At 35.2% G+C, this 24449-nt stretch overlaps 1 protein-coding gene across 1 annotated transcript; it reads left to right on the top strand.

Moving 5' to 3' along the window:
• The first annotated feature begins 2655 nt into the window (after positions 1–2655).
• AADAC (arylacetamide deacetylase) lies at positions 2656–18370 on the top strand. Its single transcript, XM_028103084.1, is given in 7 exon segments — positions 2656–2661; positions 6220–6442; positions 9557–9626; positions 10801–10845; positions 10847–10970; positions 18115–18269; positions 18271–18370. Coding segments are annotated over 7 exon segments (723 nt in total).
• Positions 18371–24449: the final 6079 nt, after the last annotated feature.

The following is a 24449-nucleotide window of genomic DNA, read 5'->3' as shown; positions in this document are numbered from 1 at the left end:
AGTCCCATATCCATCACTGACTGTCTGGATGCACATGAACAGATCTTTTAAGCTCTCCTACCACAATGTGCTCAACTGAAAATCTGGGAATATATTACTACGGATCAGGTCTTAGTAAGAATTGAATGAGTACAAGCACAAATCTGGCAAAAATTAAAAACAATAAGTAGAATTGTTATTTGTATCTGTCTCCATACTACTGCCTGTGTTATCACTGGATGTTTGTAATTTTTTTATTATTATGTGATGTTAATCACCATACATGACACCATTAGTTTTTGATGCAGTGTTCCATGATTCATTGTTTGCGTATAACACCCAGTGCTCCATGCAGAACGTGCCCTCCTCAATACCCATCACCGGGCTAACCCATCCTCCCTCCCCACTACCCTTGGATGTTTGTAATTTTTTAAAGATTTTATTTATTTATTTGACACAGAGAGAGAGAGAGAGAGAGATCACAAGCAGCGGGAGTGGCAGGCAGAGGGAGAGGGAGAAGCAGGTTCCCTGCTGAGCAGGGAGCCTGATGGATGTGGGGCTCAATCCCAGGACCTGGGATCATGACCTGAGCTGAAGGCAGATGCTTAACCGACTGAGCCACCCAGGCGCCCAAGGATGTTTGTAATTTTACAGCCGGATACAATTGTATGAAAAAATTTTCCAGCTGAACATTGGCAATACTGAATAAAATAAATATTGAAAATCATGTTCAAGTCAAATTTCTGTAAAAATACCTATAAGTTTTTTTAATTTTTTAAAAACTTTGTTATGTGATGTTAATCACCATACATGACATCATTAGTTTTTGAAAAATACCTGTAAGTTTTATAGAGATAGATACAGACAGATATGGATATGCATATGAATACAAATTTGGACTTGGGTTAGACATAGATATGAATAACATCTATAACTACATAAATATAGATAGTACAATATATACATGTGAATATATATATTATGAAGCTGCTAGTATTTATCAACCTATCTGTCATCAATCTGTTAGTTGATTGCATGCTGTCTTTTATCCTTTCTTTTGACTATAACTAACTTCTTAACTTCAGGAAAATCTAATAATTTCTCAATATATGTCCATATCATAATGTTATTGTTTTGGGGATCAAATTAGTCTGAGACATTAGACTAAATAAAACAGGATAATAACTGGAAATGACTTTTCAATACATGAATTAGAAAATTATAAATGGATTATTATCAGTTTAATTCCCCAGATATTTCACAATGCCTACAAATTAAAAATTTATTTAATTTTAATAATTTCTTTGATCATTGTATTTAATGATACACATATATTATATATACCATTTATTTTGTTGTTAGCTAGTTAGAACATATTAAATTGCTTGTTAATACTCTTATAAAGAAAGAATAGACCACCGTGTTCTGAAAACAGCTCCCCACAATGCAGCCTCAACAGAGCTTCCCAGTATAATTCAATGTAATTCAACCATAAAGCCTAAGAAGGTTAGTTAGCTTCTAGAAAACTTCTGGGTTTTTGTAAACACTTTGTCATTCTTTTCCTTCAGGCTTTTTGATCAAATTGTCTTGCCTCTCTTAACTAATCCTAAAATTTTTTAAACACTCATAATTTGCAGATTAAAAGCACCCACCAGACACTATCTTCATATTAGTCAGTTAGAATTGATCCCCTTCTTCTTCCTACCTCACCACCCTATTCAAGGTCTTTCTTCATTTTGTTTTTTATAGCAGGTCATTTATGTGAATGTTCACTTTTACCGATAGTCCATGAAAGTTGAAAATTCTATTGGGACGCCTGGGTGGTGGGTGAAGCATCTGCCTTTAGCTCACGTCATGATCCCAGGGTCCTGGGATTGAGCCCCGCATCTGGCTTCCTGCTCAGCGGGGAGCCTGCTTCTCCCCTTCTCTCTCCCTCTGCCTCCCTCTCCCTCCGCCTGCAGCTCCTCTTGCTTGTGAGCTCTCTCTCTCTGACAAATAAATAAAATCTTAAAAAAAAGAGAAAATTCTATCCGAGGCATCTTGCATCAATATACTTTCTAGCACTGGGCTTCGCACGCACTGAACATGCAGTATATTTTGTGAAGTCAGATTGCATTCACTTGCACTGAAGAAGCTTGCACTCCAGGGACTCCCCTGATGTAGGCCTGAGTCCCTGCACAGACTTCACTGCTATCCTGACTCCTCTATGCTTTCTTCCGTAAGGGATCCCAGGGGGATTATTACTCCCAGAACTTTTAAAGGGGACCCCCCTTGGTGAATTTTTCAATCCAGTAAACACTCAGGTTAGAAGTAATTTTGATGTATTTTTTTCTTAAAACCCAGGAAGGCTGCAGGAAGTACAGTTTGAGAATTCAATTAGGAGTCTGTAAAAAATGGGAAACTTTAAAAATGAACAATAACAAAAAAAGAGAGTAAAGTGGTAGATTTTGTGATAGCTGAAAAGTGAAAGTGTGGTTATTTTAATGACTATTTCTCTGATGCCAGTTTTGTTTTGGTGAATCTGGAGTCTTTGAAGGATACATAGTAGGAGCTATGCATAAAGGAAGAAACTAGAGGTACATTTACTGCAATTGAGGTGAAAGAAGGAGTATGAAAGCATAGAGAAATCCCAGGTCCTAAAGTAAATCTGAACATAAAGGAAACAGACTTCGCGAGATGGGGGTATGTGTGTGTATGCGTGTGATATATACATACATTACACATATATATACACACATACACATACACTTACATACATGTTTGTGTGTGTGGTATATTTATACTCATAGATATATGTGTATACATAGTTTTACTCATATACACAGCCATAAGTATATGCTCATATATAAACACACACCATATATATAATTAAATACAAATATTTTTCTATTTTAGTAGTACATGCTTCTTAAGTAGAGGCAAACATAGAAAGTTTTAAGACAAAAGTGGTGCAGATGACTAGTGAAGGAGTAAGGCGTTCTCATTGGGAATTTGTACAAAGCGTTACCAGTGCCTAAAAGCAAGCCAGGTTCATTATTGCAGAGAGTGCAAGAGGACTAGGAATGGATTTGCTCAAAATCATAAGTTCTTACCACACCCTCCCTACCACACCCCTAGTTGTCCCAGACCCTTTGATCACCATTGGTTCCGCTCTGGGGAACAGAGCAGTTTGCAGTGCATCCTGGATGTGATGCAGAGACTCTCTTGTCTTTAGTTTCCACTAAAATCCAGCAGGCTGAGTATTAGGCTTACTTGATAAATAATTGGGAGTATTTTGCTACCTTAATCTGAAGTGAGTCAGTGAGCATTTTGCCCCTTTTATATGGTGATAGTACAAATATAGCAACTTTCTTTCACTTTGGAGACAATATCCAAGAAGCCCCAGACTATTGAACACTCAGAAACCAAAGTAGCAAGTCCCTAAATTTCATGAGGTTTACTATGTATTCTTTGTCACATATATGATTTACCAAGGCATGCATACATAGTACTTGCGATTTCTCAATCACCAGATCTATAAGCTTGATGACACAGTGTTGTGGACCAGCATGATGTCCTGTGACATACAAAGACAGTAGAAATTTTTGTAGATCAGATTATGTGGGGAGCAAGAGAGCTCCTATAGACTCAAAGCAAGATAGTAACGGTGTACTGCTTTCCTTGCTAACTGGTAGAGGAGACAGGCCCAAATGAATGCTGTGTACTAGAAGCCAGAAGCTGTGTTGATTTGTTCCATTAAAGAGATCATATCTGGAATAGTAGCTGCAATTGCAGTTATGACCTGATTAAGTTTAAGATAATTCTGTCTTTCTCAAATATTCATCTGTCCTCTGTTTAAGTCATATAGTTGATACACCCTTTGACTAAAACAAAAGCAGGCCCTTGGTAAAGTGGTAAGTTCAGATTTTAACCAATAATATGTTATTGCAATAAGGAAGTGGGTCAGCATGATTTGAACTCAACTTCAGTTTGTACAGAGGTGAATGGATGTTTTAAAGGGAGAATGGGAGTAGGGAAGGGAGCAAGGGAAGGCTCAGGATCAGGAAATGACAAGTGACAGTGGGTTGGTTATTATACATGCATTTAGGCCCACTGGCAATTATGGAAGTTTGGATTCTATTCTCTCAGTTCTTTTTTTTTTAAGATTTTATTTATTTATTTGAGAGAGAGAATGAGAGCACATGAGAGGAGGGAGGGTCAGAGGGAGAAGCAGACTCCCTGCTGAGCAGGGAGCCCGATGTGGGACTTGATCCTGGAACTCCAGGATCATGACCTGAGCCGAAGACAGTCGCTTAACCAACTGAGCCACCCAGGCACCCTATTCTCTCAGTTTTTCCTAATGATTACATTCCCAAGGAATGGCTTTCAGGTCCTTGAGAAAGACACTCCTAAATTGTAGGAGATACATATACATTTCAAAGAGGCAGAGAAAGGATTCACCATTGTAAGCCTTTTTTAGTAAGTACCCTCAGAAAGGATGATCAGGGGCTTATCTGTCAGGTGTTGGCTAAAACAAGCAGTACATTTTTGCCGTAGCATTGAGCTATGCTAATGTGGGAGAAAGGGAGTGAATGAAGTCATTTGTGCTGAGTGTCTGTAGTTTTTATAGGACAAGGTTGAGGCCCAGTTGAGAAAGGGACTCAGAGGAGTCTGGCTAGTGTTTAGTCAGGGAGAAAATCTTATGTCATTTTAAGACTTGTACAGAAATTATCACCTCTAAATTTTTCAAATCTTTTGATTGCGGCACAAATCTTTGTGATTCCCTGGGATTTATTATTGCTTTTCTTTTACTCTTTCAGTAGGGAGAGGTAGTTTCAGGTGTTTCTGCATGGCCCTAACTTCCATAATACCTCTTGACTAATGGAATAAGGAGCCAAAGTAAGGACACTGTCAGTTGCCAAGTATGTCTATTTGAACTATCCATTGACAGAAACTGGGGAAATAAGCACAGCTATGGATATTTACACCCTTGGACCCATTTTAATTGGAAATCAATCTAGAACATTCTTTCATACTTGATACCCTTAAGATTCACTCTGCTTGGTGGCCATGGTGGCTTTGGAGTCTCTAGGAATTAATACCATTTCAGAACGAGTGCCTAGTATTTTCTTTCCAAAGTCTGGGTATTCCCCTTTGCCTCAATCTTAACTCATCCAAACCAAAGGTCTTTGTTCTCTTGGGGAATGCTAGGAGGCAGCTCTCAAAATTGGGTAAGAAACCATAACAATACAGATTAAGTCAGACTTAAAAAAAAAGCCACATGTTTAATCAATATCCATAGGGGCTCAGAGAAAATAATGGCTTTTTTTTTTTTCTGCCCTCTCATTCTTGTAGGAGTGCTTCTTTGTGGCATAATTTAATCTGGCATGGAGTTGTGGGAAATGTATTTCCCTGACCTGCCTTTCAGGAACCAGGTGGGGATGATTCAGTATTGAAAACAGATAATTTTGCTTATTCCTTTTGTATCTGTTTTACCTTCGTATAATGGTAAAGAGGTTGACCCAACTATTTAATTAATCACCACATGTTTCCAATTTAAGATTGGAAAATGAGTCTTTTCGATTCTTGGAATTCTAACATTATAGATCCTTCATGGTTGGGCTCATACTCACCTCCTGAGGTCTCTTTTCTTTTTTTCATCCTTGTGTGGACCTGACTTCATAGCTTTACTAAGCTACCTGCATTTCTCCGATTGTAGTACGAGCGTCCCTGTGTCTTTAATTTTGGCCTAGAGGGAGTTTTCCTCCTTTGTTTGGCCAAACTCTTGCATATCAGAGTTCAGTACCCATAACAGAGTTCACCTACTGTTTGAAAACATCTCCCCAGGTCTCATGTCCAGGCAACTAGTTTATCTTCCTATGACCTTTGCCAAAGTTCATTGTATATGTCTATGAGACATGCAGTTATGTTGCTTTATAACTGCTTATATATCCATTTCTCCCACTTGACTCTGAGCTTATTTAGAGTAGGGAACTCACCGTTTGTCTTTGTACTCAAGGTAGGAAGCATAGAACCTGCCAAGATGTAATACCTCTGTAATTTCTTTACCTTTATTTATATGAGGCAACTATTGTGGTGTGGTAAAAATTCTGAATCTCCAGTATTTCTAACTGTGTCATTCAGATTCACCTGTTTAACAATCCAGTACAGGACTATTGGGAGCAAACAGCATACTTCTATGTTCATAAACATCATTGACATTTGGTATTTGTAACCTGGTGTACCTCCCCCTTCTTTTAGATTCTGTTTGCTGAACTATTGGGAATCAACCATTTTGTGAACATTGCAATGTTCTTTGTGAACCTTGAAGAAGTCCCACCCACATCTGATGAAAATGTCACTGTGATGGAGACAACTTTCAACAACATTCCTGTCCGTGTCTATGTGCCAAAACGAAAGCCAGAGAGACTAAGAAGGGCCTTATTTTATGTTCATGGTGGTGGTTGGTGTTTGGGGAGTGCTGGTATGTGCTCCTTGTTAAATAATCTCAATTTGTCATATAGCATGTATTTTATTAAGATGTTGACTTCACATATCAAGAAGATATATCTGATAAACATCCCAGAAAATATAACACTTCAGCTGTCTGAAATTCATTTCTTTGGAGCTATGTTAGTTTAAAGGAATTATTTCAGATCTCTTTCTGAAAGGGAATAGTGATTTGCTGTAGCAAATCTCAGGTCAGAAGAAAAAGTGTTTCATGAGCTTAGACATTTATTCTTAAACTTGTTAACTGCAGAAATGATGGAATGTTGTAATGAAAACCAAAATGAAGTACATGGGATAGTGGATGAGAAATGAGGAAATGGAGATGATGACTCAAGTCTTTCATTCAGCTTAGATAAGAAAGAAATGAGAAAGTTGCTAGTTGGAAAAGAAGCCCAGAGTTGAGTAAGGGTATTTTATCTTGATTTTATATAAAAATATATATATATTGTTGACTGCAAAGGAAACAGCCAACAAAACAAAGAGGCAACCACAGAATGGGAGAAGATATTTGCAAATGACACTACAGACAAAGCGCTGATTTCCAAGATCTATAAAGAACTTCTCAAACTCAACACCCAAAAAACAAATAATCAACTCAAAAAATGGGCAGAAGACATGACCGGACACTTTTCCAAAGAAGACCTACAAATGGCTAACAGACATATGAAAAAATGTTCATCATCATTAGCCATCAGGGAAATTCAAATCAAAACCACATTGAGATACCACATTACACCAGTCAGAAGGGCAAAAATGGACAGGGAAAGAAACAACAAATGTTGGAGAGGTTGTGGAGAAAGGGGAACCCTCTTACACTGTTGGTGGGAATGCAAGTTGGTACAGCCACTTTGGAAAACAGGGTGGATGTGCCTCAAAAAGTTAAAAATAGAGCTACCCTATGACCCAGCAATTGCACTCCTGGGTATTTACCCCAAAGACCCAGATGTAGTGAAAAGAAGGGCCATATGCACCCCAATGTTCATAGCAGCAATGTCTGCAATAGCCAAACTGTGGAAATAGCCGAGATGTCCTTCAACAGATGAATGGATAAAGAAGATGTGGTCCATATATGCAATGGAATATTAGCCGTCAGAAAGGATGAATACCCAACTTTTACATCAACATGGATGGGACTGGAGGAGATTATGCTAAGTGAAATAAGTCAAGCAGAGAAAGTCAATTATCGTATGGTTTCACTTATTTGTGGAACATAAGGAATAACATAGAGGACATTAAGAGAAGGAAGGGAAAAATGAAGGGGGGGAAATTGGAGGGGGAGATGAACCATGAGAATCTCTGGACTCTGGGAATCAAACTGAGAGTTTTAGAGAGGAGGGAGGTGGGGCGTGGGTTAGCCCGGTGATGGGTATTAAGGAGGGCACATACTGCATGGAGCACTGGGTGTTATATGATAATAATGAATCGTGGATCACTACATCAAAAACTAATGATGTATTGTATGGTGACTAACATAACATAACAAAATTAAATTAAATTAAAAATACATATATATTTCAGTTTATTTTGTGCATTTTTAATGTTTATATAAATATATGAAATATGTAATATTTTAATGTATATAATGTTGCTGTATATAATGTAAAATTTTATGTTTTATTTTGTCTATGTATAAATATTTATTTTATATTATATGCATTTTATATTTACAAAGAGAGATCTATGAACATGTTTATCAACTGAAGGTAAAGATGGCAGTTAATATAAATATGCTGGAGAAATGGGGGGTAGCTGGAGGATGGAATGAGGTTTGCCTGATCTAGAGGATATAAGAAGAAATTGGACTTAGTGCAGAGGAGAAGTATTAGCAACACATAGGAGGAGAAACACACTTTCTCTGTAACAGGAGAAAAAGAGGTGTTGATGGGTATTGATATAGACTGGAAACGTAAATCAGAGCAGTAAAGGGTATGATCCTGTCTATCGTCTTCTATAAATACAGACAGTAAAGTCATTAGCTGGCGATGAAGTGAGGTTTCTAAGGCAAAATCTGACTATGCTATGCCTCAGTCCATTTCCATGAGTCCCTGCTGCCCAAAGCACTTCTTTAAAAATCCTTTTGTCAAAGTATTATTAAAGAATGGGAGTATGCTTACCAAGATAAAGGAATTAAATAAGAATAAGCCCTGAAACAAAATGGTATTTTCCTGATGTTTTTTATTTTATATTAAAAAGACATAACAATTTATGTTCTAATTCAAAATATAAGAATGACTTCTTATAGTAAATGTTAAATAAAAGCTTAAAACTTAGTGTGTATTTGATATTTTAAGAATATTCAGCACCTGACTTTGGAATCATTTCAAAATAATATCTACTCTTCTTTTCATGGCCCACATGATTTAACGTTTGTGACAACTACATATTCTGATACTTCCCCCGTAACACTTTATGATTTCTCCCTCCTCTCATTACTGGCAAATTCTATTTCATCTTACTTATTTGCAAAAGGGAGCATTTACCCAAGCCTACTCATCCCCACTCCACACACATGCCCACCACCCCCCGCCCACAGAAAACACAGTTTTTTTCTTGTCTGCCTAGAAAATGTGAATATATAAATCAGGTTTTAGCTTTCCCTACTTCTTTTCTTTATCTTTCTCTGGCGGTTTTGATAAAGTCAAGTACTATTTCCATACAACTACCTCCCCATTAAAACAGCTCATATTTTGCATCGCTGCCCTCTGCTTATATGCCTGCCCCTCCCTGCCCCTGTCCCTAGTAGATTGTGACTTACTGAAAGCCAGGGAGTTAGTATGTATGTGTTTACTCTTTCAACACCTAATGCCTGCTGAATGAAGGGAGAAGAGATTAATCTCAAAAAGAATGAAATTTGGTTTAAATTATCCAGTGTGAAAATGTGGGGAAGGACAAGAACGCTGACAATACATATGTAAAAGGATCACTGAGCAGAATAATTCATGTTCTATAGCTATGATGAGATGAAATCTTAGAAAAATTTTTCCCAGAACATTTCAGTGAGGAGAAAAGGTATAGGGATAAGCTTTCTGCTGATGGAAACACTTGTCAATTCATTTGTCAGTTTCTGATTTATTTTCTTTTATTTCAGCTTTGTTTGGTTATGACTTCCTGTCAAGACAGACAGCTGATAGACCTGATGCTGTTGTCATTTCAGCCAAGTAAGAAGACCGTTGATTTGTCTGAGTTTTGGCCAGATGCCTTATACAGTAAGATGCTCTCAGTTGTCTTGGTTGTTCTCGGTTATGCTGGAAGTGTTTCAAATGAAATTGAGAGGGTGAGAATAGGGAAAGTGATCTTGACATGACCAGAAAAGAGTTAGAGTAAAAAGAGTTGTATAGTTAGGTCAAACAGGGATCAAAAACAGGAAGTCAAAACATTGTTACAATAAAATTAAACTACTGCATCTTAGGGACAAACGACCTCTGCTGGATTTCTAACCTACTCCTTTTATTTCGGGAGGCTCTCCACATAGGGCTTAAACTCACGACCTTGATATCAAGAGTCAGAGGCTGACTGAGCCACCCAGGCACCCCTAGCTTACTCGTAATTAGCTAAGTAAGATGAAGGCTTTGGAGTCAGAGAATCAGTTTCAAAGCCTGGTTGTAGAATTAATTGGATGACTTTGTGGCAGCTAAATATCATTTTAGCTCAGTTTTCTCAGATATAAACTGGGAATCATATAATATTTTCTATATCATAGACTTATTTTAAGGATTAAGTGATAAAATGCATTTAAAGCAATGAGTAGAGTGTATTTCATGGTACAATCCTTCATTAAATGCAATTAGTCACCAAATAACATATAGGAATACAGGCAAAATCTATTCTCAAAAAACATTCTAGATTAATAATTAATAAAGAAAGCAAGCCCAATGGGAATAAATAGAAAAATGAAGAAACTATGAAAAAAAATCCATAATAGTGACTGCATGCCAACTTGGTTATTACATTAAGCTGGAATATTATAATTCCTAAGCTTTGTTTGCTATTTATTGGTCAGTAATGAAGCATAATGCTTACAAAGAAAATAACATTCTGGTAAAAGTTTATTTAAAGGAAATGATCACTTCTTTTTTTCTTAAGTCTAATCCAAGTTTTACATTCAAGCCTTTACTTGTGGAAAATGTAAAAATTTGTAAAGCTTTCATATCAAGCATTATCATAAGAATGAAGTTTGTCTTTGGATTCATAAAGACCCCAAATACCAGGTTTGCTAAAGAAAATTTTTCTACGTTTGATTTTTAGGGTTAGAGTATGTCTCCTGCTCTACACGGATGCACATTTTTTAATGAAAAATAATTGACTTAAAAAACATTGTTATTCTGCTCACAGCTACAGACTAGCACCCAAATATCGCTTTCCAAATCACTTTGAAGACATATAATGCACTAAAGTGGTTCTTGCGCCAAGATGTTCTTGACAAATATGGTGTGGATCCTGAAAGGATTGGTATTTCTGGAGAAAGCGCTGGAGGGAATTTAGTGGCAGCAGTGACTCAACAGGTACGTTGCTTAGGTTTGCTTCTTTTAAAAAAATATTTTACACTTAAATATCTATTTCAAACATTAACATATCAAAGCAATTACGTTATGTTAATATGTTAGAAATTAGAGATACGTACAGATAAATATTAGAGAACATTTATATCCTGAGTGCTTCTATTCCTACATTCTGCCAGATTTTTTAAAAAGTTTTATTTATTTATTATGTATTTTAGAGAGAGAAGGAGAGAGCATGTGGGGGGTAGGTGCAAAGAGAAAGGGAGAGAGAGTCTTTTTTTTTTTTTCACTTTGAAAATGCTTTAATGGTGGTGGACTATACACCATGTAATCTCAAGACAGGAAGAAAAGCGACTGGACTCACACAGTGAGACACGGCTATCGGAGAACAGGTTGTGAGTGAACAGAGTTCACAGGGCTTCCATGCTTTACTGGGTACCAGACAGGTCTAGGCCCTCTCCTTTTCAAAAGTGCCCTCCTCCTCAGCTGTGGCATCCTGGTGCTGCTGGTATTCAGACACAAGGCCGCTCATGTAGCAGGGAGAGAGAGTCTTAAGCAGACTCTGTGCTGAGTGCAGAGCTTGATGTGGGACTCGATCTCACAATCCTGAGATCACGACCCTGAGATCACAACTCTGAGATCACAACCTGAGCCAAAACCAAGAGTCAGACACTTAACTAACTGTGCCACCCAGGTGCCCCTACATTCTGCCAGATTTTTTAAAAAAATAAAATGATAAAATACTCTTTTCAGATCATTGGTTTAAACATAATTAATATGGTCAGCTGAGCGCCACACTATTTTGTTTTATTAGGGGTGGTATTTGTGAAACAATAAATGATACCATCACCATCGCTACAGAATCAGATTAATCCAGCATCCTTCATGGAGTATACTAAAACTTGCATGAAAACTGTTATCAGAATTCTTAATTTGCCTATAGACAAAAAATGTTAGCAGGTTTATGGATACTGTTTACTTGCAGAAGGAATTATAATTTTCAGAAATCAACCATCACACTATTTCTATGACACTTAGCTAAAACTGGGCATCTATTGGCTATCAATTTAAAGTGACACATAATCATAATCAGTCTAATAGTGAGTAAAAGTGTTTTTGATGTTGTTACCCGACCTAAGAAATAAACCAGGCACTGATGGCTTCGACGCTGTGTTCCTGTATGAAAAAAGAATTGCTTGTAGATTTACAAATGAATGTTTGCAATTCAATAACTAACTCTAATCATAAATATTGCACATAAATTTATTATACAATCAAACAAAACTTGCTGTTGATTTTGTTGATTGTATTTAAAAGTATATGAATTTTGGCTATTGGTAACTTCAGAATAACCTTCTCATGATTTGTAGGCAAAGGAAAGATATAAATTTTGTGATTTGTTACAAATATACTGCAGAACAGATATCTGCTACTTCCCAGAAATTAACTTCTATATTGTGTAGTCATTGTCACTCTGAGAGGTATCTTGAGGCAGTACAAAGGGCACATCAGGAAACATGGATTTTTGAAGCTAAAGAAGTGTCCAGCTCTATGACCTTGGACAAGCCACCTAATCTTTTCAAGCATCAATTTCTTTTTACTGTGTTGCATAATGAACCCTTCCTCATATGGAGTTTAGACTCCTATAGTGGTGAACCAATGAATTCAGACCCATAATTATTAAAAATCTGGTTAAAATATCTTATACTATTCTGGAGAGCATTAAACTAATAATAAGATATGAGAAGTTTCTAGGCCAAAAAGTTTTTTAAGGCTACAACACACACACACACACACACACACACACACACACACACACACACACCACAAAGATAAGCCTAGCACTCAATGTCCTCTCTGCTCTAATGGTATATGCCAATCAAAAGAAAACTGTTCAACCAAGGTGAGCTAGGGAGTTGAAGTCAAGTTCCAGGGCCATCCAAAAATGGTGACAATTATGAAGTACTTCTAACTTTAAGTGAGGCCCAGAAGAGATATGGTCTCACTGTCAGGGTAAATGTGATATAGAACAAACCTCATATGCATTTGGAGCCCTGCTTCACATCACCTGGATGGAATAGGGACATTTCAGTCCTTGAACTTAAGTTAGTGTGAACAGTTGATAATCAAGTATACTAGACAGAAATGTATAAAAATACTCCCTGGAGAAATATGGTGTCATTATAGATTTCAAATTATTCCTGCAAACATTTTTGAAATCAGTATCCAGCATGGAATAAAACATATCCAGGCAAACAAGTAAACAAGAAACAATGAAGGAAAGCAAGCAGAATCAACAGACAACAGAAAGACACTTTACAAAATTCAGATACTGCAGTTATCAGCCAGAATATAAAATAATTATCCTAATTTCTTCAATTAATTCACAACCATGATTGCAAATTTCAGCAGAAAAAATTTTGAAAAACAAAAATTCCAAAACTAAAAATGAAATTATCAAAATAAAAACTTTATGAATTGTTTAAGTGATTTTACATAGCTAAGAGATCATTTATAAGCTGAAAGATGAGTCATATGACCTATGGATGACTCTGCAAAATGAAGCATGGATAGATAGAAAAATACAAAAGATATAAAAAAGATAGAAAATACAAAAGAGAAGATAAGAAAATCCAATACTTTTTAAATGTTATGCCAGAAGCAAAGGGGAAAGAATGGGAGAAAGGAATACTTAAAAATATAGTAGGGCATTGTGCAGAGCTGATGAAAGATATCAAGATACAGATAAAAGAAGCTCCATGAATCTTGAACATACTTTTTTAAAAGATTAAAAATAAATAAATAGAGAGAAATCTACATGTAACACAGCAAGGCGAAAGTATAGAAAACCAACAACACAAAATTAAAAAAAAGAAATAGAGGGGTGCCAGGCTGGCTTAGTTGGTAAGGCATACAACTCTTGATCTTGGGGTTGTGAGTACATTGGGTATAGAGATTATTTTTAAAAATTTTTTAAAAATCTGAAAAAATGAAATAGAGGAAATCTCAGAGAAAAAAAGAGTGCCTTCACAGAAGTGCAAGTCATACTGACAGCTTATTTCTCAATAGTGAGAGTGTAATTTCCAAGTTAGTGGAATATTATCAAAGTGCAGCAATTTTTACTGTCAACCAAATCCTATGGTGCACAAAAATATTACTTACAAATAAAGGAGAAATATGGTGCACAAAAATATTACTTACAAATAAAGGAGAAATAAAAGCATATTCAGAAAAAACAAAACTAAGAAAACTGCTATTAATGGAACACGGTAAAAGATGGTTTAAATAAATATTTCAGACAGAATGAAAATGCAGATAAAAGTTTATGATACAGGAAGAAGCAAAAAGCAAGAATGTGGTAAGGTGTGCGTAAATCTTAAACTTGGATAGTTTAAAATAATAAGATATATAGAGTTAAAGTATAAGAAAAACAAACCATAAGTTCAAGATTGGAGGGGAGGGCAGATTTTAAGTCTTTTAAGCTCTTTTTATTATCTAAGAAGAAATAAAGACTTAGAATTGGCCTTTGATAACTTCATTTGTTTTTGAGACGTTACGAATACACGTTATAATTCTTAGGGTAATCATTTAAAGAATAAAAATAGGGTATAACTTATAAACTATGACAGGAAAAAAATAGAATAATTAAAAGGTCAACCAATCTGAAAGAAGTCAAAAATAGAGAAAACAGAAAAGAAGGATTCACAAAATAAGGTAGATCAAAATCAATTTTTTTGTAATTAGAGTAAATAGTAGTCTAAATAATCTGATTGTAGGACCAAGATTGTCAGATTAGAAAGCAGAAAATCTGAAAGTAAATGGATGGAAAATGTATAACCCGAAATAACATCTAAAAGAATTGCCGGTAGATTAAGAAGATCACATCATTACAGAAAAGGTTAAACCACCAGGAAAATATAATAACTCTAAATCTGTAAGAAGAAAATATTAACAGAACTACAGGGGAAGACACACATGTTCAAAACCACAATGAGAGATTTAACAATACTTCTTTCGGTAATTAAGAAAAGCAGGCAATAATAATAATAAGGGTATAGAGGCCTGGAATAATGATCAATACATTTAACTCCATGGACCTATAAAAAACAGGGAAACAAGCAAATACATGTGATCATTTTAAAAAATTGACAAAGTACTGGTCCATAAAGCAAGTCTCAAAAAAAAGTCACAGAATTTAAATCACACATTTGGACTATTAACCACAGTGCAATGTGGGAAATCAATAGGAAAAAGGCAAATAAGAAAATATCCTTCTTTGTATGGAAATTTAAAAAAATACATTAAGTACCTAATAGTGACCCATTATTTAATAGAATAGATATCTTACATATGTTCCCCACATTCAGAACAATATTTTTAGGAAATTGTACTTCCTCAAGCATAGATTGGAAAAGAAGAAAGGTTGAAATAAGCATCTGACTCAAGAAAAAAAATAGAAGGAAGATAATAGTAATGGCAAGAACAGAAATTATGATATTCAAACAGGCTAGAAGTAAAGATGAACAAAAAGCAAAAAGTTAATTCTTTGAAAGAACTAATAAAAATTTTAAATCTCTGGAAAGACAAATGAAGAAGAACAAAGTCAGACATAAATAATTAACATCAGGATTGGAAAAGGGACAATGCTGCAAGCCCTTCAATATGAAAAAGAATTAGGCTTTGATGAGTTAAGAATGAACATTGTAGTCTTTGAAAGACAAATTTTGAAAAACTTTGAGGTTAAAAAATATTTAATAATATTTAAACTCAATAGACAAAGTCCAAGAAAGATATAACTTGCAAAACAGACACAAGAAGAAATGAAAATCTGAGCCATTTTATAACCATTGAACAAATTAAATCAGTAATAAAAACAGTCCTGGTAAGGAACCTTGCTGGCAATTTACATCAAACATCAAGGAGAAATCGCTCAAAATAAATACAAAATATTCCAGAGAATAGGAAAACATTGTACACTCTTTTTAATTATTTTTAGAGAAGAATGGTCTTTATGACTAATTTAACAGGAACAGTTTCAGGAAGGAAAAACAATGGGCTAAGATATTACTATCATGAATAAAATATTAGAAAAAATTTATATATACTATATATACATATACATACACACACACCTATATATATATACTTGTATATATATACACATAGACCATGACCAAGTTGCTAATAATGCAAGGAAAAGCATATTTGATAAAAATAAGTGAATTTCACCACATTAATAGATAAAGGAAGCAGAATCATATATATCTTACTAGGTACAGAAAAAGCATTTAGTAAAATTCACAATAACAATTATTGGTTCCCTGAGAATAGATGGAAAGTCCTTAGCCAGATAAACTACGTTGATTAAATGGTATAATTTTAAAGAAATACACACTATTGAATTCCATAGAATGAAGGATGAGAAGGAAGATGGGTGTGCAGTCCTACTGGGGAGGAAGGGTGTGTGGTCCGCTCAGGGTATATGGGAAACTCCCGACTCTTAAACATAGTTATATTTTACATTTTTGTTTTAGGAAGTTCTATACTTGATTTTATGTGTATTATATTTAAGTACAAAGACAGTTTTTTTAAAATATATATGTTCAAAGATTTTTAGCTACCTGTCAAGTTCTATTTATTGGCGAAATACAAAATATTTTTGTATTTCTTCTTAACTCAATCTAAAATCAGCCACCTGTTAGCTACTTATTTAATTACTACCACACTTCTACTAATGTAAACAGTGTTCTTCATACTAGATATTGCGCTAAATGGAATGTGGTAATCTTATATGAGATAAAACCCTGAAATGATTATTTAAATTCAGTACATTTTTCCAACATAAAACAATTATTTTTACATAAAACAATCTGGTAATGGACTTATAAATATTTTATTTTACTAACTAGATCTAATTACTAACTGTGCTTTAAAGGCAATGAAAAAAACAGTGCTGCCATTTGCTTTTGCTAGTGTGTGTGTGTGTGTGTGTGTGTGTGTGTGTGTGTAAAATGTCATCTGTATACCACAGGAAAAAATGTCAGAGTGCTCTCTTCCTTCAAGTCCATATTAAGTTTTAAGAAATAGACTTCAATTTAGACATTATACTTCACTCTGAGAAGCATCAGAGTACATATGGCTTTAATAATAACTATTTGTGATCTATACTAGCGTATCTCAAGTTTTTGCATTCATGAAAATAACCTGAGAAACTTGTTAAAATGCAAATTGCTGGTTCCTCCCTAACTGACTTAGTAAGTCTGGGTGAGGACCCAAGAATTTGAATTTCTAACAAATCCTCAGATGATGCATATGCTCGTGGTCCAGGGACCACACTCTGAGAAGTGTGGGTATTATGAGCACTGGGTATTATATAAGACTGATGAATCACAGACCTGTACCCCTGAAACAAATAATACATTATATGTTAATTAATTGAATTTAACTAAAAAAATTTCAAAAAAGAAGTTAATTAACCTATGAGACACAATAGGCCATTTCAATGTTGCAAGACCAAGGAAATGTACATAAAAACATCTCCTAAACTGTAATGCTCAATATTACTGGTTTCCAAATATTTTTGGTCATGTATCTTCTTAATAAAAACCTTCTAGTATACCCCAAATATATGCATATTAATTTATGGATAAATTTGTGTTAATGCACTAATGTAATTTGAATATTTAAAAAACATAAATGTTAAAATGAATTAGACTTTTGCCTAGGATTTGTCTGTTTAGTATCAGAGCCAAATTAGAATTCCTAGTAATGTGATCTTTCCTTTAAATGTTAATGCCTGTTGATATAATAATAAATGTACATAAGTTTTTTACTCAAAAAGAAGTGTTTCCTCTGATTGCCATTCCTAGTTGTCAGGGTAGATATTTTGCTTTTTAATCACAGATTAGATGGTCTCTTTCTTCATCCATGAGGAAAGTAGTACAAATCAGTTTATATTCATGATTTAAGACATATCTAATATTCAATACAATATTGAAAATTAGAAAGTTCTTTTAGATATATTTTTTGTTGTTTCTGATTATCTTTTTGAGATTCTGGATTTATCCATATCAATATATTGTTTTTAAATAAAAATATCTTTTAAATGAAAATTACTCTTTGAGCAATTCATTTAAGTTATTTTCAGCTCATAGATGACCCAGATATCAAGATCAAACTCAAGACCCAGGCTTTAATTTATCCTGCCCTTCAGACTCTTGATATGGATTTACCATCATATTGGGAATGCTCACATTTTCCAACTCTGCCCAAATCAATGATGGTCAGGTTGTGGAGTGAATACCGAGGACAGATCACTTGCAAGAGCTATGCTCTTCAATCAACACGTACCAATGGTACATAATCTTGGTAATTTTGTGGAAGCACTGAGGAATGCAGCCTAGAACTAGTATGGTGGCTTCTCATAGCCACCAGAAATCAAGTCTTTACCTTTCTGCTCAACTATTATCAGACAGAAAGAGGTGTTGGATTTGGGATGGGAAAACCACAAACTTTCATTTCTGTTTTTATCAACAAAAACAAGAGCAGTCCTGGAAGCCTCACCTATATATTTCTCATTTTTTGTCTCATTTTACAAAACTGCATTTCATGTGGACACTGTGAGAATTGCTTGAGGAGTCATATTTTTTAACCTGGGCATATCATCTGTAACAAAGTTAATATTTTTTCAAGTAAAACCATAAGTGAGAAATGGATAAGCAACTGGCAGTCCACAAATTCTATGGGAGTAAATGGTTTAAATTATGTGTGAAAAATAGAAACATTTAGGGTCATATATTACAGAAGACAGATGTACGAATGAATCATACCTGTGGTTTCCAATGGAGCATCATTGGGTTATTTGTATACTCAGTTCGAGAGGGCTTTCTTTTTTCTTTTTTACTTGCATCTTGGTGTTTCACTCTTTTATCTTCTTTAAGCCACCTTCCCATCAATAAAAATAATATAAGTTAATTACTAGGTGGGGACATAATTTTAACTTGGAATTATAAGATACATTTAAACATGGACATGAGTTATGACACAATATACATTATTAAAACTACATAAATAATAATGATGCAGCAAATTGGTATTAATTGTACTGTGTTTTCCCAGAATTCCTGCCTGAGGATGTAGTTGTAGGGAACAATAACTAACAAAGGAACAGCAACAAAGGAATTCTGTTATTTCCCACAAATTAAATTTCTGGTACAAAAGTCCCTCCAGATTCCTACTTTGGTTTTTATATACCATAAAATAGGGTGAATAATTACAGATGTTCCTAACTTACCACGTGATTTCTTGGATTCCAGGTTGCCAGGACTGGCTATTTTAATTGCTCTTTACCCCTCTCTGCACATCAGTCATCACTTCCAATCACCCTCATTCCACACCCTAATTTCTGTAAGTCATTCCCTGTCCCTGATTCTGTCCTTTCCCCAACCTCTTCCCAATTTCTATCATCTTTCCACTGTGTTTTCTGGAATTCGTGGATCATCACGAGCAACATCCTGAAACTTTTATCTGTGCCTTTCATTAACTTTAATCTGAGATGCAGTACTTAATTGAGGACCATGCTTCCTGTATTCTTCTTCCCACATTAATCATACCATAGTAGCTGAACGTGTGGTAAGTGTCTTCCTTGATCATAATCTGTTGCTGCCAGACTATTCTGTCTCCCTCTGGCCTCCTGTCTCATGGTAGCAGACTGTATCACTAATTACCCTTCCATTATGGAGTCACTGCCTCTCATGTTTCAAAAATTTCAACTTTAAGCTTATGGTCACTACTTCAGTATTACAATTGGGGATTTCAAAATCTATGTAGGTAATATAACCAGCAACATGGACTTATTTGACTTGTGCTTCCCCGAATGATTTTGTCCTCTATTCTGCATAAACCAGTTTTCCTTATTATCATGCCTTAGACTTCCTTACTAACAAAAACTACACCTTATAATCTCAATATCAAATAAGCTACTGACTGTAACCTGCTGTCTTTTTAGGTCACTCCCACCAATACTTACGATTTCTACAATACTTGGATTATACCAGCATTTAAAATTCCTCATTCTGCTCTTATTTTCTCTTTATTTCTTACACAGATTAAGTTCTATAGTCATTATAATCCTCCCTTGCACACACACACACACACCTACACAGATTAAGTTCTATAGTCATTATAATCCTCCCTTGCGCGTGCGCACACACACACACACCCCAGTTTCCATCTCTCTCATTCTCAATCACATTTTCTCCATCTATCTTTTTCCCTGAGATCTCAGTGGAGTGCTTCTGGTCCCAGGACTCAGGTCTCTTTTTTATCTGCATTTTCTTCTCTGGTGATATCATTTAGCTTCATGGTTTTCAATGATCTATAAACTGAAACCCCAGAGGGAGAGCTGCAGGGGAAGGGCAGAGGAGGAGAATTTCAAGCAGACTCCCTGCAGAGCCTGACATGGGGCTGGATCCCAGGACCCATGAGATCATAAACCTGAGCAGAAACCGAGTGGGAGGCTTAACTGACTAAGCCACTCAGGTGCTCCTCCAGTTGGATTCTAAATAAAAACCTCAAACTTAAATTTCTGATATTCCCTCAAATAACCACCAATTGTCATCTTTCTCATTTTTATAAATGGCAACTCCATATTTCCAGTTATTTAGGCCAAACAAACAAAAGCAAAGCAAAAACAAAGATGAACAATCAAAAACTCAATATTTCTTGTCCCTTTCTTTCTCTCATGTCACTGTTAAATCCTCTTGGTCAAAATATGTTATGTATTTGACCCTTTTTTATTCTTACTTCCGTTGCTAATACCTGATCTAATCTACTATCAATTTTTTTAAAGATTTTTTTTTTTTTTTTTTGCTGGGAATAGTCCAATAGACTTCTAACTGATCTCTCCCCTTTCACCTTGAGCCCTAAGAGTGAATTTGCAACATATAATAGAATGATCTTTATAAAATGAAAAGTCAGATCATATTATTCCTCTGCTCAAGGTTCCCCAATAACTTCGCTAGCTCAGTAAGACTGAGAGCACTAACCGCTAACCACTCTGGCTTCCTTTGTGTTTATCAAACATCCCTAGAATGCTCTAACCTCATTGTGCAGGTTCTGCTGTCTCTCTGTCTTCAGTGTCTCTCCCTCAAATATCCACATGGCTCATTCTCTTACCTCCTTACATGTTACTTTATAAACTCCAATCACCAAAATTAGGTATTGTTAATCAGCTTCAAGTAAAAACAAAAGAGAATTATGGAAATGTTCAATTCAAAATAAGACTGGAAAAGAGGAAAATGATAGAAAGAACCCATGGGATAAATAGAAATCAAATAGCAAGATATAAGCCAAAACTTATCAATAATTACATAAAAGGAAAATGGTCTAAGCATCAAATTTAAAAGCATTAAATTTTAAGTGAAAGATGGTCAGATTGCATCAAAGTGAAAGATTCAAATATTTACAATCTAAGACAAATCCCCTTTAAATTAAAAATGTGATAGATTAAAAGTAAAAAGATTAAATAAGATATACCATACATCTTCTATTCTTTTTTTTTTTTTAAGTAGTTTCCACACCCAGTGTGGATCCCAACATAGGGCTTGATCTCATGACCCATGACCTGGAGATCGAGACCTGAAGTGAGATCAAGAGGACACCTAAGTGACTGCGCCATCCAGGTGCCCCCCTCTTCTGTTCTTAAGAAATCTGTTGGGAACCTGGGTGGCTCACTTTGTTAAGCTTCCAACTCTTGAGTTCAGCTCAGGTCATGGTCTGAGGGTTGTGAGATGGAGCCTGTGTCCAGCTACGAGCTGCGTGTGGAGCCTGCTTAAGATTCTTTCTCTACATCGGCCCCCTCCCCACCCCTCCCACTCACATATGCTTTCTCTCTCTCTCTCTCTAAAAAAAAAAAACAAGAATCTTTATTGTGGTTTCCACAGGAAGGAATAAGCAAGGCAGAATAAGCAGGGTTAGAATTGGCTAATATGAACAATTTCAGTGGACTTTGAGGTATTGGGGCTATTTCTTTTTGTCTGGTACCTGGCCCTGGGGTGATTAAGGTAAAGGGATAATGGATTAGGAGACTGTGGGGGTAAGGGTCCTTGGTGCATTGCATATGAAGGACATGCTCACGGGCCAGCTGGCTGCTTATCTCTAGGCATTAACTGACCCTGAGAGCGGAAATCCTTTCCTGGTCAGCAAGTCCTTAGATGTCAAAACACCAAAATATAGAAAATAAAAAGACATGCTTAATACAAATCTCAAAGGATGCCACTGGGTAGCAATATTTGTATTCTACCAGAGATTCCATCCACAGTTGTCCACATAGGGGACACTTCCCAAATCCTCCATGTCTGGGCTACAAAAATTTTTTAAACACTTCTAAATACATAGAAGTTATATTTCAAAGTTTTCTTAACTTCTGCACAAATAAGATATTAAAACAAAAAACAAAACTTGCAAAAGAATCAGAAAATAAAAAACTCTCATTCTTTTTTTAAATGTGTATATGGAAAGGTAGCTATATATGTATTCATGAAATATTATTCAATCTAGAGGCTACAATTAAAGCTGTTGCATTGAAAGAAAATTTCAGAGTCTCATATGCTTCTAACAATATGTTTAAAAAGAAAAGATGTTAGGAAAAATAACATAAACCCAAAGAAATTAATGAGAAAGAATTACCAAATTTTAAAAAGATATAAACAACAAAATTGGCATAATTAATAAATGAAATTTCTGGGTTTTTTAAAATCAGTAATATTGATGAACCCAATCAACCAGGTATCCTAATTGAGAATAAAAATACACCAAATAAATGATAAATGAAAAAACAGTCACAAAAGAAATTTGTGCATTGGTTTGCTCAATAATGAAAATAAACTTTTAAGCCTGGAAAACATATTTCTAGCAAAATAAACATAAATCTAAAATGTATTTTCTAACTGAAAAGATACACTACCATACTAAAAATTAAAAAAAAAATTGACAATGATAAGGTTACTACTACCTTTCCCACTGCAAAGAAACAGTGTTCCTAGCATGATTTGAAGGAGAAAATATATCAAACCTTTAAAAATTTGGGGTGCCTGAGTGGCTCAGTTGGCTGGGGCTTGGGCTCTTGGTTTTGGTTGGGGTGGCGATCTCAGGGTCATGGGATTGCCCAGGTAGGACTCTGCACTCAGCAGGGAGTCTGCTTGTCCCTCTCCTTCTGCTCCTCCCCCTTCTCCCTAATCCCCCCACCATTCAGGCACTCTCTCTCTCTCTCTCAAATAAATAAATAGTCTTCTAAAAAAATGCAATGCTGGGGTACAAAAGGGGAACATTTCTGTATTCAATTTATTAAGTAATTTTGTCAAAATAGAATAACAGAAAAGGAGAAAACTACAGATTATTTTCACTTATGCATAGCAATGAATAATGCTAAAAACATATAAACAAGGAGAATACACTAGCAGATCGTAAGACTAATATGCCATGACTAAGAAGTGTTTATATCAGGAATGAAAGGATTGTTCAACATTTTTGTTAGCAATAATAAGAAAAATCATATGCTTGTTTCTAAATATCTTAAAGAGATATAAAAATTAATAGTCACGTTTTTAATTTTAAACAATCTTTATGTGATAGTAATAGAAGGATATCTATATGGCTAAATATTTGCCATATAAAATTTGCCTCATGATAATTTCTATTAAAATTATATAGAAATCATGAATATCCATTACTACTTTTCCTATATTTCACTGTTCTGGATAGATACTCTCCATCTCAATTAAGCAAGAAAATAAAATTTAAAAGGTAAACAATTGGAAATGACTTAAATTATCACTATTTCAAATGGCTTGGATAATTTAAAATAATCCAGAAGCCATTATAATAGAACTTCAGAAAGGTGGCAGTTTAGCAAATTAATAAGTAAAAATTGTTGTATTTCACATAAGCAAAAAAACAACCAGTTAGAAGAAAACTTAGAATCTATTTATAAATTTTCTCTTTTCTGTTTCCCTTTGCTCCCTTTGTCTCTGTAGTGCTTCCCTCTTTTCCCTTTATCATCCCCTCCCAATGAGCAGTGTATACCTTTTATTAAGTCTCTTCACTTTAGTAAGTTTATGATCTACTATGACTCATGTACAGAATGTTCACTTCTTGGGCATTCTTTCTCATTTGGGTGGGGAGGTGGGATTTTTCCTCAGTCTTAGGCACCTCATTTTTTCCTTTCTTTATAGTTTTTCCAGATACCTCCCTCCCACATCTCATTCTCTGTAAAGATTTGAGGCAAGAACTTGAGAAATGACTCCCTGTTGTAATTTGTTGATTACTTTCTATTTACAGGTAATTTGAAGTTTGAGATTGTGTAGTTTTATTTGTTCTTCTGTAGTTTTTTGGGAGGATGTTTCTTAAGATTTGAATTTATGTGGTCACCTTTATTCTTGACTACTTGGAAGACTAACAATTGAAAACCAAACAAAGGAGTGC

The sequence above is a fragment of the Eumetopias jubatus genome, unplaced genomic scaffold (genome assembly GCF_037043125.1).
Source record: "Eumetopias jubatus isolate StellerSeaLion01/CBP00866 unplaced genomic scaffold, mEumJub1_p1.0 scaffold_1, whole genome shotgun sequence".
Taxonomy (NCBI): Eukaryota; Metazoa; Chordata; class Mammalia; order Carnivora; family Otariidae; genus Eumetopias; species Eumetopias jubatus.
This window is presented reverse-complemented; position numbering and strand designations above follow the sequence as displayed.